At 47.5% G+C, this 19,414-nt stretch overlaps 1 protein-coding gene across 1 annotated transcript in view; it reads left to right on the top strand.

Moving 5' to 3' along the window:
* The window catches only part of LOC115397289 (dual specificity tyrosine-phosphorylation-regulated kinase 1B-like), a 61,709-nt gene that overhangs the window by 16,300 nt on the left and 25,995 nt on the right, over nucleotides 1-19,414 (top strand). Inside the window, 8 exon segments of the mRNA XM_030103518.1 lie at nucleotides 3,039-3,211; nucleotides 8,235-8,354; nucleotides 8,431-8,619; nucleotides 11,016-11,163; nucleotides 12,107-12,256; nucleotides 12,345-12,481; nucleotides 14,709-14,855; nucleotides 14,953-15,093. Coding sequence (XP_029959378.1) covers nucleotides 3,039-3,211; nucleotides 8,235-8,354; nucleotides 8,431-8,619; nucleotides 11,016-11,163; nucleotides 12,107-12,256; nucleotides 12,345-12,481; nucleotides 14,709-14,855; nucleotides 14,953-15,093 — 1,205 coding nt within the window.

Raw genomic sequence — 19,414 nt, forward strand, 5'->3', positions numbered from 1 at the left:
TTTATCTGCTCCTTTATTACAGGTTATTTATAGTAAATGAAGCACATACATTGTCAGTCAATCATTTAGCATCAGAGTTGATTTAGCCTTTTTTTCTGACTCTGAATCGCGGGGGCAGCGCCACACTCTTTAAATACTTTCATTTCTGTCGGCAGACCTTCTCCTCCCTCCAAACAGAGCCTGCTGTCTCCATCCAGCAGTGTCTCTCTCTCTAGGTGTCTTTGTAGATGGCGCTACAGCCTGATGGCTTCACACAGTCACTTTTCAAAGTTAGCATCCATTGTTTTTTGTTTGCAGTGGTGCATACGTATACCGGCGCGCAACGCGGTCAGAAATGGGCTGCGAGACTACGTTCGCCGATCTGTCCGCGTGGACCCTTGCGGACGGAATTCATGATGATTTTTGCGTCACAGGGACCAACACGCAACACGCACACATGCGGACACGTGAAGCATGGACCTGGCTGCTAGTGAAATGGCTGCAGGTGTAACTGCAAATGTTAGCGGCAAAACGTAAACACACGCAACGTCTGGTCCGTCAACTCACCATGGACAGCCCTGCACCGAACCGAACATCATGTACCGAAATGGCTCAATACAAATACATGTGTCATTACACCCCAATTACAGGGGACATATTATGCTATTTTTCAGTCACGTCATTTCGGTCTCAGAAGCCCAAAAACATAGTATTTAATTTTGTTCGCCTCAAATTCATCCTTTGTTCGGAGTTTCAGGGTCTAAAAAGTCACTCTGACGAGCCCTCCTCAGAACAGGCTGTTTCTGACCTGTGTCCCGGTCTGGCCACGCCCACTCTCACGCACACACACATGGTGGGGGCACAGTCAGGGGGAGGAGTTAAATCCACTTATTTCAGGATAAGTGGACCAAACTCAAACTCAACTATTTCAGCTTCAGTTTCAGTTTTATTTTCACAAAATGAGGCGTAGCAAGACTGGGAGGAAACAGACAGTTTTCAAATGTGAACATCATAATGAGGCTATGGCAAAACACACTGCAGTAAGAAACTCTTCACAAAGTGAAAAAGCAAAATATGACCCCTTTAAAGCTCTTTTTTTGAGGAACCACGAACCAGTTCTGAAAAAGCAGTGATCTGTTGACCGAGCGCACAAAGGTCCTGATTGATTGATTTATTTCTGTCTGACTGTTCTACCAGGTTCCACCAGGTTCCATCAGGTTCTGTGAGTTGAGTGAAATCTCAGATTAATACAACCAGTGACAGTCCAGTGGCGGGATTCTCACCTGTCTGGTTCTTCTATTGATCCTCTGATCAGGAACTGCTGGTTCTCCGATCAGGCAGCATTTCTCCTTTAGTTGGTTATCCCAACATTCAATGTACCAGACAGTGTTGTGTGGTTTCAACCTGCTGACAGTGTTTGGGTTTAGAACCTGTTTCTCCTCTTGGACCTGATCCTGAAGGTGAGGAAGACCTCAGGATCGATGAAAAGTCTATTGCTTCCATATCTGGTTCATTTGAGGCTGTTCTGAGGGAACATGATCCTGAACATTCTCAAGCATGGAGATCTATCTGCACTGATTACTGACCTGTGTGCTACCACAGGCATCCCATAATTACACATTTTATTCTGGACATTCTAAATTTCATTCATAAGACAGAATGTGGAACCTGTTCTCCACACGCATCGATAAATGAGGAACCTGCTGTTTTACAGGAGGAGGAACATACGTTCTCTAAAGCGTGGGGCTTCTTTCGGACTCCATGCTGGTTTCACTGCAGTGAACTCAATGTTGTGAGGTGATGAGCTCCAGTGAAGCGACCAGACGAGGATCCAGCTGAGCTCAGTTTGAATCAGCATCCAGAGATATTCAGCAGCGGAACCACATCTGGAGGAAAACGGTGCTGTCTGTCAGGCTGAGGAACACCTGGCGCTCTGGACGGGTTCTGCTTCTCCCAGGGTCCTGCAGGGGACATCATGCTGCCCGGGTTCTGCTGGGCCAACCAGAACAACAGCACCATGCTCACAGGATGATGTGGTTCTCATGGGGTCCCAGAGTGGTTCTGCTGTTCTCATAAGGTTCAGCGGAGATTCTCATTGGGTTCTGTTGTTCTCATAGAGTTCTGCTATGGTTCTCATGGGGTTCTCTTTTGGTTCTCATGATGTGATGCTGTGGTTCTGTTGGTCTCATTGGGTTCTGCTGTCACGTGGTTCTGCTGCTGTTGCTTACCAGGACAGTCCTGGACCGGGTTCTCCTGAATCAGGGGGTTTTATCACACTGCTCAGGTCCACTGACAGTGGACCATCGACGGGCCAATGGGCAGCTAGCGGCTAACGGCTAACCACAAACAATCGTGATGTAAAGTCTTTTAACCATTGATCAATGAGCGCCTGCTCTTCCTCACCATGCCTGACCTCTGACCTCTGACCTCCAGACAGTGTCTAACTCTTTCTTTGAGTGTCTGCTTCTTTTGCCTGGCGCCGTTGGTTCTGTTGATTCTGCTATTCAACGCCCTGAGCTCCACATGACGTCCTGTCGCTGCAGTCCACAGGTCCAGATGAGACCAGGCGATGCTGGGGGGCCAGGGTTCACCTGGAAGATCCAGGTCTGAGTTCAGGGGAGTGTTCAAACATGTAGAAATGATGAGGATTTTCCCAGAAACTCCTGATTTGGTTTGGAGTCTGGATTTTACAGGGCTGGTCTGAAAGGGCCCTCAGTGTGGTTCTCATGGAGTTCTCATATGATTCTCATGTGGTTTTGGAGTGGTTCTTATATTCTAAGTTGTTCTGCTGTAGTTTTAAAGATGGTGGCGATGTGTCTCCAGGCTTGATGGCCTCGCCCCCAGCCGATGGCGGTGCTTTGCTCGGGCCCAGTTCAGAAGTCATGCTTGCTTCACACCAGTGGAGCTGCTGGTTCCAATTCAGGCTGCGGAACCAGCTTGGTGGAAAAGGGTCTGAGTGAAGGTTCTGCTCAGTGGGAGGGGCTACAGCAGCTGCTCTGCCTCACCTCTCTCTCTCTCTCTCTCTCTCTTTCTCTCTCTCTCTCTCTCTCTCTCATCAGGTGTAAGCAGCTCAGGATGTCCGCCCACCACCACCTCCTCCTCCTCCTCCTCCTCCTCCTCCTCCTCCTCTACTGCCCAGGGCTTCTCCCTCGCTGAGCCAACCATGACCAGCCAGCACACACATACACACCCCTCTTTCAGCTCCATCCACTCCATGGCCGAGCAGCAGCAGGTACCACACACACACACACACACACACACACACACACACACACACACACACACACACACACACACACACGTTTCCAAACCGTACCTTCCGACTGTACGATGATCGCCAAGTCTTTCTTGAATGAACCTCAGATTAGACCTGATTTGTTTCACCTTTAGTTTCAGAGTACCACAGAAGGCTGTTCTGTTTAAAATGATTTAACAGAGCAACACATGAATATAAACACAGCCAACTTTCTGAATGTTTGAATTCATTTGGAAACACATCTGCAGATAAAAATCTCCATAAGTGTGTTCCCACTGTGAGCACACAAACTTTGAAGATTTTTGATGCATGATAAAGAATTATTCACGAGTAATGTGGAAGTAATGCAGAAGAAGTAAATATTTCTTCAAACCCTGCAATGAAACTGCATGTAAAACCCTGAACATGTATGAAAGTTCGTGCTCCGATGGCAGAAACAATTAAAAACAGAAAAAAAAAAAAAAACGTGAAATCTTTTGTAGTCCTGCTCCTACAGTCTCTGGTGGTCCTGACCCTACAGTCTCTGGTGGTCCTGACCCTGCAGTCTCTGGTGGTCCTGACCCTACAGTCTCTGGTGGTCCTGACCCTGCAGTCTGTGGTGGTCCTGACCCTACAGTCTCTGGTGGTCCTGACCCTGCAGTCTCTGGTGGTCCTGACCCTGCAGTCTCTGGTGGTCCTGACCCTGCAGTCTCTGGTGGTCCTGACCCTACAGTCTCTGGTGGTCCTGACCCTGCAGTCTGTGGTGGTCCTGACCCTGCAGTCTCTGGTGGTCCTGACCCTGCAGTCTCTGGTGGTCCTGACCCTGCAGTCTGTGGTGGTCCTGACCCTGCAGTCTCTGGTGGTCCTGACCCTACAGTCTCTGGTGGTCCTGACCCTGCAGTCTCTGGTGGTCCTGACCCTGCAGTCTCTGGTGGTCCTGACCCTACAGTCTCTGGTGGTCCTGACCCTGCAGTCTCTGGTGGTCCTGACCCTACAGTCTCTGGTGGTCCTGACCCTACAGTCTCTGGTGGTCCTGACCCTGCAGTCTCTGGTGGTCCTAACTGTCAGAGGTAGAGAAACCTGAAGAACCAGGCCCAGAGGAGGAGACTTTCTGCTATTCTGTTTGGGGTGAGGCGATAGAGAGAAAAGAATAGGAAGACAGATTGATTCTGAATCAGTACAGCAATACTGCACTGATAGCAATGACGTTGGATCAATACGAGAGGAACCTTGGTGGAGAGAGAGAGAGAGAGAGACCCCGTATAATCAGACTGGAGGTGAAGCGGACTGTAAAAGGTTCATATAAACACTGTGAGGATCCGCTTCACTCGGACTGGAGTGTATTTCTGATCCGATTGCTCGAGGTTGTCTTCAATAATCTGCTCTGTGTCTCATATAAACCTCTCCTGACAGCAGAGCAGGTCATATGGGCAGATTATTACGTTCCCTCGTAAGTAGTGACGTGACGGGAAACAGGAAACGGGAAGCAGAAGAACTGGACGTTGCTGAGAAAGAGTTTATGATAAAAACCTAGAGATGTTCCGATTCCGATACCAGTATCGGAAATTGCGCCGATACTTTTCTGAAAATTCTGGCATCGGTATCGGTGAGTCCTGGAGTCCAGGCACCGATCCGAGACCATGTCATTAATTAAACTAGTAATCTATTTACTGGTCAGCTCCGTTAGCTCAGTTAGCTCCTTTAGCTCCGTTAGCACTGACACTTCTTCTTCTGCAATGTTATACGGCAGCTAGCATCCCATTGGTTGCACTACCGCCATCTGCTGGTCGTTAGCTCTGACACAGTTCTTTGCCGTGCCACTGCTGCAACTTGCTGTTCTTGAGAAGAAGAAGAAGAATGGATCAGGTGACAGACGCACAGCGCCGTTAAAGAAGCCTATTGTTTTGTTTAGAGTGCAGCTTCTGCTCTTTGGATTTTTATTTTTTAAATGTAACTTCATAGGTTGGTTTTGGACGATAGCATTTTGGAAAGTAATCTTTTAAGTTGCTGTTGAACTATTTTTTTACTGTTCTATTTAAATGCCCTGTTCATTTTACTATGTTATGTTTGCACCCTAATTTAAAAAAAAATGTAGATTTGTTTATTAAGTTACTGTTGCACTGCTGTTATTTATACTGTTTTATCTAAATGCCTTCCTTTTACCATATTGTGTCTGCACTTCCATTTAAAAATGCAACAACATATATTTCTAGATTTATTTAAAGGTGCATTAAGGAGTTTTTCAACTTTAAAAATACTTATTTTCCACCATAAATATGTGACACATTTTTAATGATGTGTTCAATGTGCCCTGACATATTCATTACTAGTACCGCTAACAGCGCTAAATTGTCACTTGAAAGTTGCAGTGCTGGTCCGGCACCAGAGTTTTTTTGGAGAGAATTTGAAAGGAATGACGTAATGCGCGCTCCGGCTGGCCTGATTTAGTTAGGTTTCGTTTTGTCCGCCATTACTCCCCCAGATGCTTAGTGAGCAACAACTGAGCAGGATCTTCCAGAAAGTAAGAACAGACTGGCTTCTAGCACTGCCACAGCTCCACACAGACTCCACCAGGCAGAAGAAACTTACATTTTACTCGAGCGCTGCTAAAAGAGCGAGGAAGGAGTTCCTCTCTTCCGTGCAGACAAGCCACAGGCACGAGTGTTTCACTAAGCTGCATTACACCCAAGGCCTGCAGGGGGCGCTGTTTCGCATAAAACGTGCAAACTCCTTAAAGCTGGTGTCCGGAGTTTCCGTTCATTTCCAACGTATGTATCATTTTTCAACGGAGCTTAAATGTGTCAGTCTGGTTCGATACTACAATATAATATTAGCATAAAGCAATCTAAAAATGTATTTATGAGCCCCGCCTTCGTCTCATAGACCCCCATGTTATCCGAAAAAGCACCGGTCAGCATCAGCCAATAGACTTCGAGCTTCCGCATTCTCGTGCTGTCAGTCAACATGTGGAGCAGCCAGAGAGCACGGCCGCTCGCCTAGGCAGAGGTGAGTTCGCAACACAGCAGCCGGCCCGCTCACCTCGGATATATCCACTGTCTGCTGAACATCCACCGTAAACAGCTAAACATGCTGTAGGACTCGGAGGCTGTCATTTTCACCCGACAGATAATTCGCGTGCACTATTAAAGGGGCGTGGCTTGGTCGCTCATGAAAGCAGTGGGAGGGCGGAAAAAAACCTCTCTCTTTCAAAACTCCGGACACGAGCTTTAAGGCACCTTTAAGTTGTTGTTGCACTACTGTTTTATATTGTTCTATTTAAATTCCCTTTAATTTAAAAATATTGGGGCTGCACTTTAAGTTATTGAAAATAATTATTCCTAGATTGATTTACTTCAGTTGCATTTGCACTGCTGTTTTTTATACTGTTCTATTTAAAAATAAATGGCTTGAATTTACTGTATTGATTCATGTTAGAGGGTTTAACCTGAGCCAGACCTCACCACAGTGATGATCATGTGACAGTCATGCAGGCGAGGCATGGTGTTATTTTATAATATACTGGTATTGGATTGGTACTCGGTATCGGCCGATACCCACAGTAAAAGTATCGGAATCGGTATCGGGAGGCAAAAAATGGTATCGGAACATCTCTATAAAAACCCTGAGAGAACAAACTCTGAGAGGAGAGATGGAGCCAGTTGCTGAAAGAGCTTGGTGGTAGACTACCAGCGGACCACCGCCCGGTGTTCTGGGTAAACTGGTTCCCATGGTAACGAGTGACGGATTCCTGTAAACGCACGCTGGTAACAGCCGATGTTAAAAGAAGACTCACAAAAAGGCTCTAAACGTATAAATTTACTGTAACTGTAGAAAACCAATGTTCACTAGAACGGCTACAAATTTCAGTTGGTTTTCAACATCTGCTGGTCACAAGTTAACAGGGGAACCAGTTAATCTGAAACATCAGCAGGCGGTGCGGTGCTCCGGTGCTCTACACCTAGACATGGTGCCGAGCGGGGGAGGCGCTCTCTGAGCGTCTCATGGAGATGTTGGAACATTATTGATCAGATAAAAACACTCTGCTGGGCCCTGAGGACTGCTGCTGCAGAGCTACAGATCAGAACCGGAACCTGAGAGACTTGGCGCCCATGTCACAGGACACTGTGTGTGTGATCCACTTCACCCAGGGCCCTGGAGAACCAGGACTGTTCCTGGATCGGTTTGCATGCCGTCCATGTGTACAAATGAGTTTAATATGTGTTGGGATTGTTTTATGTTGAGCCCTCTGAAAAGCCTTGCCAGGAAGCACACAAAGGTATGACTGGTGTTTGTCTTTATTTTATTCACCCAATCAGTGACCACAGGTCATAAACCTGAAGCACAGTAAAATAAATAAAACATCACAATAAATGACCTGAATGTCACCTTTATTCACGCAAAGAAAGCTTGCAATATCTATATAAATAACTGTTAACAAGGAGTTAATAGAGAGTCAACATGGAGGTGATATGGAATGCCCGGCAGCCCGCCGCCGGGACGCCGGGACCGGCTGGCCGGCTGTGGCTGAGCTGTCGGTGGAGGACTTCCCTCAGGACCCCGCAGCTGGCTGAACCCCGATGACCGAGCCAGTTCGACCAGTCGTGGCCGCTCTGAGCTGCACATCCGTGAAGAGGAGCGATCCTCAGTCAAACTGGCTCTGATATGTCGCTTTACTCTCACATTTCAACCGAGAATGTAACCACCAAGGCTGCCAATATGTGTTTCTCTCATACTATTCTATACATCCTATGTGCCTTAAAATGTGGTGCGCCCCATGTATGAATTTTTTTTTTAATAAAAACCATTCATTGACTGTGCGCCTATTAATTCAGTGAGCCTTATAATGCCAAAAATACGGTACATACGCTCGTATGTTATATTTAAAGTTGACTGATTCTGATTTCTTTTGAAGCCTTGTTTGTTGCCATGGTTGCACTGCAGAGTTTTCACCTCTGATGAACACAGTGGTGTGTTGAGGCTGTGGTGGCCGGGAGATGAGCTGCTGTGCCGCTGTGTGCAGGTGCTGTCTGATATGACCATACTCCAGCGGAGGATCCCCCCCAGTTTCAGAGACCCTGCCAGTGCCCCTTTGAGGAAACTCTCCGTTGACCTCATCAAAACTTACAAGCACATCAATGAGGTACAAGGCTGGCCGTCCGCCGCTGGACGCCCGGTCTCCGGAGGCGTTCTACAGCTGGCCGTGTCTGTGTCCACAGGTGTACTACACGAAGAAGAAGAGGCGGGCTCAGCAGGTCCCCCCTGAGGACAGCAGCACCAAGAAGGAGCGCAAAATCTACAACGACGGCTTTGATGACGATAACTATGATTACATTGTGAAAAACGGAGAGAAGTGGCTGGACCGCTATGAGATCGACTCTCTGATTGGAAAGGGCTCGTTTGGACAGGTGAGTTGAAGAACCTGGAGCAGGACCTGACCTGACACGACCAGATCAGACCAGACCCAACCAGATCAGACCAGACCAGACCCGACCCGACCAGATCAGGCCAGACCAGAACCGACCCGACCACATCAGACCAGACCCGACCAGATCAGACCTGACCCGACCAGACCCGACCACATCAGACCCGACCAGATCAGACCCGACCAGATCAGACCTGACCCGACCAGATCAGACCAGACCTGACCCGACCAGATCAGACCTGACCCGACCAGATCAGACCCGACCAGATCAGACCTGACCCGACCAGATCAGACCAGACCTGACCCGACCAGATCAAATCAGACCCGACCAGATCAGACCCGACCAGATCAGACCTGACCCGACCAGATCAGACCTGACCCGACCAGATCAGACCAGACCTGACCCGACCAGATCAAATCAGACCCGACCAGATCAGACCTGACCAGATCAGACCAGATCAGACCAGACCCGACCCGACCAGATCAGACCAGACCCGACCTGACCCGACCAGATCAGACCTGACCCGACCAGATCAGACCAGATCAGACCTGACCCGACCACATCTGACCAGACCCGACCTGACTAGACCAGACCCTGACCCTGACCCCAACCCTGACCCCGACCCGAACCGACCCCCCAACCAGACCAGATCAGACCCTGACCCTCACCCGACCCAACCCAACTAGACCAGACCAGACTCTGACCCTGATCCCAACCCTGACCCCGACCCGAATCAACCCCCCAACCAGATCAGACCAGACCCGACCAGATCAGACCAGACCCAAAGAGATCCGACCCTGACCCTGACCCGACCCGACCAGATCAGATCTGACCAGACCCGACCTGACTAGACCAGACCCTGACCCTGACCCCAACCCTGACCCCGACCCGAACCGACCCCCCAACCAGACCAGATCAGACCCTGACCCTCACCCGACCCAACCCAACTAGACCAGACCAGACTCTGACCCTGATCCCAACCCTGACCCCGACCCGAATCAACCCCCCAACCAGATCAGACCAGACCCGACCAGATCAGACCTGACCCGACCCGACCAGATCAGACTAGACCTGACCCGACCAGATCAGACCCGACCAGATCAGACCCGACCCGACCAGATCAGACCAGACCCGACCAGATCAGATCAGACCCGCCCCGACCAGATCAGACCAGACCTGACACGACCAGGTCAGACCAGACTAGACAAGACCAGATCAGACCCGACCCGACTAGACCAGACCAGACCCTGACCCTGACCTCAACCCTGACCCCGACCTGAACCGACCCCCCAACTGTGGGGCACGCCCCCCTGGGGCGGCGCAGTGCGATGCCCTGGGGGGCGTGTGTGACCGTGGGGAACATGCTTTTTTTTCCGCCGACTAAAATAAAGTGTAATTGCACATCCTCTCCAGTAGCTGGCAGTGGCGCTCTCATTATCAGAGCGTGCAGCTCTACGGTGTGGTTTTTTTTTGCAACGAGCTGCGATGTGAAACCAGTAAACAAACCCTGAGACAACATGAAGACATTTTTAACGGGGATGAAAAGAAAGACGAAGAGAGACGAAGACAGTGAGTCAAAAGAGAATTCTGAGTGTAGAGAGGCAGGATCCACTCTGAGGGCAGAGGGCTGTGGTTCTGCTTCCTTTAGCAGCATCTGATCTTTGTGAAGCCAAACCTCCTCTGAGAAGCTGTGCTCTGCAGAACCTGCTCATTGTAGCCATTAATCCTGACTTCCTCATTTTGATAAAAAAAAAGGGGAAAAAAATCAGCACAAATTGTTTTATTGGCTTTTGTTTTGTAGGTTAAAGTGTTTTATATATTGTGCTCCTGAGTTAATGTTGCTGAAGTGAATTTGAATTTATTGTTATTTATTGATTTTGTTTAATTTTATTTTCCAGCAGCAAATGGAGCAATAAGTCTGTCAAAAATGTTTACAGTTTAAACAAGGATATTATTATCTTTTGAATTTCAGGTAAATTGATGCACTTAAAATCTTTTCTTTTACAGACTAATAAACACTGTTAATAAAGTCAGTCTTGTAAGTTGAACTATATCTCTTTCTTTTTTGTTTTCTTTAATGTTAACAAGAATGTTATGCAGAGGTGTACCTAGAACAGTTTTATAGACAAATGCTATTATTTATAGTTGCGGTGGGGGGGGGGGGGGGGGGGGGGGGGGGGGGGGGGGGTGAATTGTTTTCTTCTTGCTTGGGGGGGCTTAACAGAAAAACATTGAGAACCACTGCTTCAAAGCAAGGCTGTCCAACATGTAGACCGGGGATCTGGAGGGACCCAGCAAGGGGCAGTGACCATGGCAGTGCTGGTCACAGCTTGTGTGTGTGTGTGTGTGTGTGTGTGTGTGTGTGTGTGTGTGTGCAGGTGGTGAAGGCCTACGACCATCATGAGCAGGAATGGGTGGCCATTAAGATCATCAAGAACAAAAAGGCCTTTCTGAACCAGGCGCAGATCGAGCTGCGCCTGCTGGAGCTCATGAACAAGCATGACACTGAGATGAAATATTATATTGGTAAGTGTGTCACTCTCAAGTCTTCATGAGGAAAAAAGTGTGTTTTCAGTTTGTTATCATGTCAGAATATGTTAGTAGAGCCACCATGACTGCAGTCTGACTTCTGGAACAGCCACTGCTTCACAGTCATGCCAGTGAACGCCTTCTGTCTTGGTAAATCATCACAGAGTAGAGCCGTGTTGCTGAATAGCATGGGCACGTTCTGTTGTCACATTTAGACTTTTTCAGCTGGGAATGGTAAAAAAAAGATCAGGACCTCTTTGCACTGAAGCAAAGGAAAACCTTGAGTCGCCGATGAACTTTAATTTAACGTTGCTTTGCTCTTGTTCTTGCCTCTAATACCCCTTTCCCACTGGCTAAAAAACCCGTTTAAACCCGCTAACTATCAGCATGGCAGTGGAAAAGCGTTTGACCTGGGATTTCGACCTGGGTCGTTGACCCTGCAATCGACCGGGTAATTTGCCGTGTGAGTTTGTACCGGCTTTTAGTGGAAGGGACTCATCGGGGAACTTACATGATGACGTCGATGCAGCGCGGCTACATTAGCACGCTAGCTGTTGTTTCTGGACACAGCGTGAGATTTCCTAGACCAGAGAGCTTCTCTTGATCTGTGGGGAAGAGGAGGTTCGTCTACAGGTAATGGGGACTGTGTTCTGCTGCGTTGTTTACTTTTGTTTTGCTCCGTCGCGCTGATGATGAGATCAACGTGGGACACCATCAGCATGGGAAAACACAGCGTCGTGGCTCGCCAGCAGGCGGCTAGACCAGTGTCTGCATGCAGTGGGAAAGGAGTCTTAAAAAAAAAAGCCGATCGTTAGCGGGTCGAAGACACGGGTTGACCTGCTAGTTGCAGTGGGAAAGGGGTATAGGAGAATCCAGATGAAGGTCAGAGTCCTCCAGAGGACTAATGGTTCCCTCTCTCTCTGTCCCCCCGTCTCTGCAGTCCACCTGAAGCGTCACTTTATGTTTAGGAACCATCTGTGTTTGGTGTTTGAGTTGTTGAGCTACAACCTGTATGATCTTCTGCGAAACACCAACTTCCGAGGAGTGTCCCTCAACCTCACCAGGAAATTTGCACAGCAGCTTTGTACAGGTGACGTCTGCTCCGTCGGTGCCGCTCAGCCTTCTGCTCAAGTGAGTTTCACCTGTGTGACCGACGTCTGTTTCGCTCCGTGTCACAGCGTTATTGTTCCTGGCAACTCCTGAGCTGTCAATCATCCACTGCGACCTCAAACCGGAGAACATCCTGCTGTGTAACCCCAAGAGATCCGCTATCAAGATCGTGGACTTCGGCTCCTCCTGCCAGCTGGGCCAGAGGGTGAGCTACACACACACACACACACACACACACACACACACACACACACACACACACACACACACACACACACACACACACACACACACACAATCAAATCAAATCAAATCAAATCAAATTAAATTTTATTTGTATAGCCCTTTACACACAAAAAGTGACCAAAGTGCTTTACAGTGAGATAAAAGCAATAAAATCATAACAACTAAAACAAATAAAACAGATGGTACAAATTGAAATTTTGTCCATGATCAATTAAAAGGAGCTATGAAAATAAAAGCAGATAAAATACAATTAAAACAAAGAGCCACTGAGCTACTGAGAGTTAAATGCCAGCCTGAACAGATGAGTTTTAAGCCTGGATTTCAAAAGGCCCAGGTCAGTGATGGTTGGCATGTCGGGGGGCAGTTTGTTCCAGAGTCTGGGCCCAGCAACAGAAAACGCCCGATCTCCCCAATGTTTATATCGGGCTCTAGGGACTTCCAACAAGAGCTGGTTTGATGACCTCAAAGCCCTGTTTGAACTGCGAACTTTGAGAAGCTCTGTAAGGTATGGGGGAGCAAGGCCATTAAGTGCTTTAAAAACAAAAGTAAGAGTTTAAAATCGACTCTGAAAGAAACTGGAAGCCAATGCAGTGATAGAAGAACCGGGGTAATGTGCTCACGGCAAGGCGTGCTTGTTAGGAAGCGAGCTGCAGCGTTTTGCACCAGTTGGAGGCGATTCAGACACACACACCATTCAGTCCAGGATGCTGGATCTGATGCCACTGACAGTGTGTGAAGGCTGGTCCACCTGTCCAGGTGTAGCTGTCCTGTCCAGGTGTAGCTGCCCTGTCCAGGTGTGGCTGTCCTGTCCAGGTGTGGCTGCCCTGTCCAGGTGTAGCTGCCCTGTCCAGGTGTGGCTGTCCTGTCCAGGTGTGGCTGTCCTGTCCAGGTGTGGCTGTCCTGTCCAGGTGTAGCTGCCCTGTCCAGGTGTAGCTGCCCTGTCCAGGTGTGGCTGCCCTGTCCAGGTGTGGCTGTCCTGTCCAGGTGTAGCTGCCCTGTCCAGGTGTGGCTGTCCTGTCCAGGTGTAGCTGTCTTCACCCAGAAGTAGCTGCGATCAGCTCCACTGCCAGTGAACAGGAGGAAGAGGTGTTGAAGGCAGATGTGAGGGCGGATATGAAGGTGGAGGTGAAGGTGAGGGTGGGATTGTGTAGAATTGGTTTTTCCTCCCACTCCACCTCCTCAGTGTTTTTTAAATGAAGTGAATTGAGCCCTGATGGAAGATGGAAAGCAGCAGTGAGAGACTGAGAACCCTGAGAGAGGAGAGCAGATGAAGCAGGGGTCAGAAGGACGCTGGTCCAGAGGGACGCCAGCCTGGCACGCCAGACTGTCTCTCCATGCTCAGGGATACACGGAGATACAGTCTGGTACAGCACCAATTGAATCTGACTTCTGCCCAGCAAACTTCTGCCGGGCCAATCACAGCCCACGAGAGGCGGGAGTTAGTGATGCGTCATATTATACCTCCCCCAAAACAATCATGGTGGCGGCCGCAACACAGCGAGGTTTTACCACGGCTCTGTCTGAAGTTTTGAACAAACTGAATTTGGCGCTGAAACCACAGCAGGAATCTGCTCTGGAGGCTTTTCTTTATAACCCCCAAATTCCACCGGACGCAAAAGCACCACGCCGCGTCCCAGAAGCGCCGGTGTTACAACGGATCACCAGAACGGAGGCGCGCGCCACGGCGCTGGTGATTCGCTAGGTCGCCGCTTCTCAACAGCACGGCGCTGCGCCACGCTGTCGGTGTGCATTGACTTCAGGAACAAGACACGACGCGTCGCTTAAGCGTCCGGTGGAATTTGGGGGTAAAACGGACGTAACACTCCATGCCATGATCCCATGTTTTGGACTACAAAACTACTACAACGGAGCGCTGCGTACGTTGCATTGTCGTTGCATCACAGCCTTGTTTCTTGGATTGGTTCTCTCCGCTCAATAGTCCCGCCTCTCGTCAGCCTGTTTGAAATGATGCCCCAATGGCGCCGTGCCAGACTGTCTTGTGTGTAACACATAAAGTCAGTCTGGCATGCCAGGCTAGAGGGACGCTGGTCCAGAGGGACGCTGGTCCAAAGAGGTTCAAAGAGGTTTTTGAGCAGGACGTTTGTAAAAGGTGTTTTGTTGTGAGTTGCAGTGATGGACTGGGTTAAGCTTTCCTTCACCTGAGCTGATGACATTTGCCCTCTCAGATCTACCAGTACATCCAGAGCAGGTTCTACCGCTCTCCGGAGGTTCTGCTGGGGATGCCGTATGACCTGGCCATCGACATGTGGTCGCTGGGCTGCATCCTGGTGGAAATGCACACGGGGGAGCCTCTGTTCAGCGGCTCCAACGAGGTGAGCTACCACTGGAGGTCGTCCGGGGTCAGGAAGGGTCCACACTGCAGTGGAAAACACACGCTGTGTGTGTGTGTGTGTGTGTGTGTGTCCACAGGTTGACCAGATGAATAAGATCGTGGAGGTCCTGGGGGTCCCTCCCAGCCACATGCTGGACGCCGCTCCCAAAGCCAGGAAGTACTTTGACAAACTGTCAGACGGCCTGTGGACGGTGAAGAAGAACAAGGACGTGAAGAAGGTACCAGCACGGCACCAGCGGAACCATAGAGTAGAACACAGGAGAACACAGCAGAAAATAATAGAGCACACCACAAATGGCAAAAACACAATTGTCGGGGTGATCTATCGACCACCAGATTCTGACCCACATAACTTCACTGTTAATCTGGACAAACTATAGAATTGTAATAATAATAATGCATTGGTGTTATATAGCGGTTTTCAGGACACTCAAAAACGCTTTACATAGCATTGCATTATTCATTCTCTCCATACTGGGTGGTGGTAAGCTGCTGCTGTAGCCACAGCTGCCCTGGGGCAGACTGACGGAAGCGAGGCTGCCAATCTGCGCCATCGGCCCCTCCGACCACCAACCATTCACTCTCACAACTTTCATACTAGGCAAGGTGGGTGAAGTGTCTTGCCCAAGGACACAACGACAGTTTTACGCCTGCGGGAGCGGGGATCGAACCGCCAACTTTCCGGTTATAAGAAGACCCGCTCTACCAACTGAGCTACTGTCACCCCAGAATTGTATAAAGAATTCCAACAAAAATTGCTTCATTCTTGGAGATTTCAATATAAACTTAGCCAAAGACAATTCTGAAAAAAAAAGATTTCTTAAATTCTCTTTATTCCTCTTCTTTTTACCCCACAATAAACACATACACTAGAGAAAAAGACTCCAGTAAGTCTATTATTGACAACATCATAACTAATATCCAAAATACTAGCTTTAAAGGTGCATTAAGGAGTTTGCACGTTTTATGCGAAACAACGGCCCCGGCAGGCCTTGAGCGTAATGCAGCTTAGTGAAATGCTCGTGTCTGTGGCTTGTATCCATGTACGTGCACGGAAGAGGGGAAGTCCTTCCTTGCTCTTTTAGTAGCGCTTGAGTAAAATGTAAGTTTCTTTTGCCTGCGGGGGGTCTGTGCTGGAGTTGTGGCAGTGCTAGAAGCCAGTCTGTTCTTACTTTCTGGAAAATCCATCATCATACTGCTCAGTTGTTGCTCACTAAGCATCTGGTGGAGTAATGGCGGACAAAACGAAACCTAAGGATATCAGGCCATCTGGAGCGTGCATTACGTCACATTCTCTCAAATTCTCAGCCAAAAAATTCTGGTGCCGGACCGGCACTGCAACTTTCAAGTGACAATTAAATGCTGTTAACGGTACTTGCAATGAATATGTCAGGGAACATTGTACACATTATTGAATATTTGTAACATATTTATGGTGGAAAATAAGTATTTTTAAAGTTGAAAAACTCCTTAATGCACCTTTAACTCAGGTATGACATTATCTGATATTACCGATCATTTGCCTATTATTCTTCTCGCAGATCTTACTACTAAAAATGAAAAACCTCATACAAAAAACAAAGCAAAGGCATTAACTAAGAGAAACTTAAGTAAAATATCCAATAATCTAAAAAATAAATCTTGGAACTCAGTGTATGAGTGTAAATGTCCTGATGCAGCATATTATGCTCTGATTCAGGAATCAGGTGAGAGTATAAAATTGTGCATTCCTGAAAAGACAATAAAAAGAAATCACGGGGACAAGAAAAAATGGCTAACTAAAGGAATTATGACTTTGATCAAAAAGAAAAATGCTTTGTACAAAAACTACATAAAGGACCCTTCTGAAGAAAATAAAATCAAATACAGTAAGTATCGAAATAGACTAACTAAAGTGATCAAAATTAGTAAACGCAACCACCACACTGAGCGTTTCAAGGCTTCTTGTGGTGATCAAAAGCAATGCCGGAAAGTGCTCAACAAAGTCCTCAGCCAGGGCCATAAACCAAATGTCCTCCCTGATACCACAGTCTTCCAAAAAAAAGGGTGATTCCAGTGATGGTGACCTTGCAACTTGTTTCAAAGAGTATTTTAGCTCTATTGGTGAGACTTTATCAAAAAACATAAGCCCACAAGGGGGCACCACCTATCATCAGTACCTCACTGGAAATTATCCTAACTCTTTCTTTCTTTCACCCACCAACAATTTAGAAGTAACACAAATTATACTCAGTATGAAACGCTCCCACACAGAAGGAGTTGATGGCATTAGCAGTAAAATAATAAAATTAATTGTTCGTGACATTGTAGATCCACTTGTTTATTGCGTCAATCTTTCACTTCAGCATGGAGTGGTACCAAAGATGGCTAAAATCGCTAAAATCATTCCAATATTTAAATCTGGAGATAAAAACAATCTACGGCAGTATCGTCCTATCGCAATTTTGCCAGCTTTCTCCAAAATTATGGAAAAAATAGTTTATAAAAGACTCTATGACTATTTTAACAAACACAGTATACTCACCCCATCACAATACGGTTTTAGAAAGGGAAGTACCACTTGTTTGGCAATCCTGGATCTCGGTGAAAAAAATAAATGACGCTATTGATAAAGGTGAGTGTGGAATTGGTGTTTTTCTTGACTTATCAAAAGCGTTTGACACTATTGATCAAAACATTTTATTAGGAAAGTTGGAGCACTGTGGTGTCAGGGGCTTAGCGCTCAGTTGGTTCAGAAGCTACATAAATGACAGAGAGCAATATGTGCACGTAAATGATAATATATCCAACTGTAAAGCTATTAATTGTGGGGTACCTCAGGGGTCAATTTTAGGCCCTCTTAGTATAACTGTCTATCGGACCCTCTCTTCTATAAACATCGGCTTCTGAAACTCACTGAGTGCAACTTATTTCACAATGCCTGTACCATGTATAATGTAGTGTATAGACTCAATGCTAAACTCTGTCAGTTAATTCCTATTTCTACCCCCTCTCATGATTATAACACAAGGGGAAAATCACTGTTAAAGGGGCTGTATCATGCAAAATTCACTTTTTGTATGTTTTAACCTTGTTATATAGTTATGTACTCACTAAAAACACCCCAAAGCATTTTTTTCCTTCGTGCCTGTGTGTTTGAGCTTTCCTCCAGTTTGTGCTGCTCAGAGAGGCAGCCCCTCCCACACCTGTGAAAACGCTCTGTTTCCCACGTTCACGTCACACGGAGAAGATGGTTCCCCTGAGCCCCCCTCCCACAGGCCCTCGGCAATCAGCGTTGCCGCTTTTTTCTAACTCCGATTACGGAGATAAACTTTAACCATCGTCTAAAAGCAACAATCAAGTAAGAGCAAGAGTCTGTGCTTGGTGAGTTTCTAACAGGAAAAGACGTTTTCTCGTGTCTTTGTGTGTAGAGAAGCTAGAGCTAAAGAGCTAAAGCTAGCCAGCGTATTTGTTTTGAAGCACTGATTGGCTGAAGTGAAGATTGGCTCCAGTGAAACAGAGCGTTTTCTCTTCCAGGTTTCAGAATTAGCCCCCGAAATTATTTTATTTCACACAAAATTACTTTTCCTTAGCGCCAAAAATAAACTATTACCATGTTAATGCCATTTCTAGGGTTTGTACTAGCTAAAAAAGCAGGATACAGCCCCTTTAAAGGGTAAAAATAGGAAGTTGAAATGCACTAGTTTTAGTGAAACATGTAAGGGTCCACAGATTTGGAATGAGCTGAGTGAAGACCTTAAAATGTCTAGGTCTTTGCCCATTTTCAAAAAGAAACTTAAAGCTAGGGTCGGCGATCTTGGAAAACTAGCATGTAGCACGAATGTAGCATCTCCCAAGGCTCCGCCCAGCTCCCACCCCATTGGAGGAGCTCCCGTTGGGAGCGAACGCACTAGATGCGGAAGTGCCGTGCGCGCGCGCAAGCACCACACGCACGGAGTTTGTGATCGCCTCCAGTGTTATGAACCTTTGTGACTGCCCGCAAACAATGCGCATAGCAGCGCAGCGCGCCGCTCTGCTTCCTTCTATTTTTCACGTGAGCCGTGAGCGCCGAGAGCGCCTTGGCAACGCGCTCTGAACCAGGGCCAGTGCACGCCACTGAAATGTACACGCAGGGGGCTGGTAGAACAGAGAAAGGATTTGATTGGTTTCTTAAGAGCGGTCTGCGCCTTCCGATTGGTCAGAGTTTTTACTGTCCTGTGGCCGCTACAGTGGTCAGATTTTTTCCGCACCTTTTTCCGTCCACATAATGTATTGACTTCTCCCAGGGGGCAAGGAGCATTTCACTCAGTATGACAAAAAGTGCTTTTGGACAACATCGTCTACCCTAGCTTTAATCTCCTTCAAAAATATAATGGAACCCCGTTGAGCTGACAGCTTATTTATGTCCTCTGAAACCCATGAGTAATCTGTATGTAATAGTATGTTGATGTGTGTTGTCATGTCATGTGCAGGTAGGATTAGTGTAGGGTAGGTAATAGCTTAGGTAACTGTAGGTTGCATGTGATTTTCTGTGTTTCATGTAAAATTCTCCGATCTTAA

Source organism: Salarias fasciatus, chromosome 11, assembly GCF_902148845.1.
Source record: "Salarias fasciatus chromosome 11, fSalaFa1.1, whole genome shotgun sequence".
Taxonomy (NCBI): Eukaryota; Metazoa; Chordata; class Actinopteri; order Blenniiformes; family Blenniidae; genus Salarias; species Salarias fasciatus.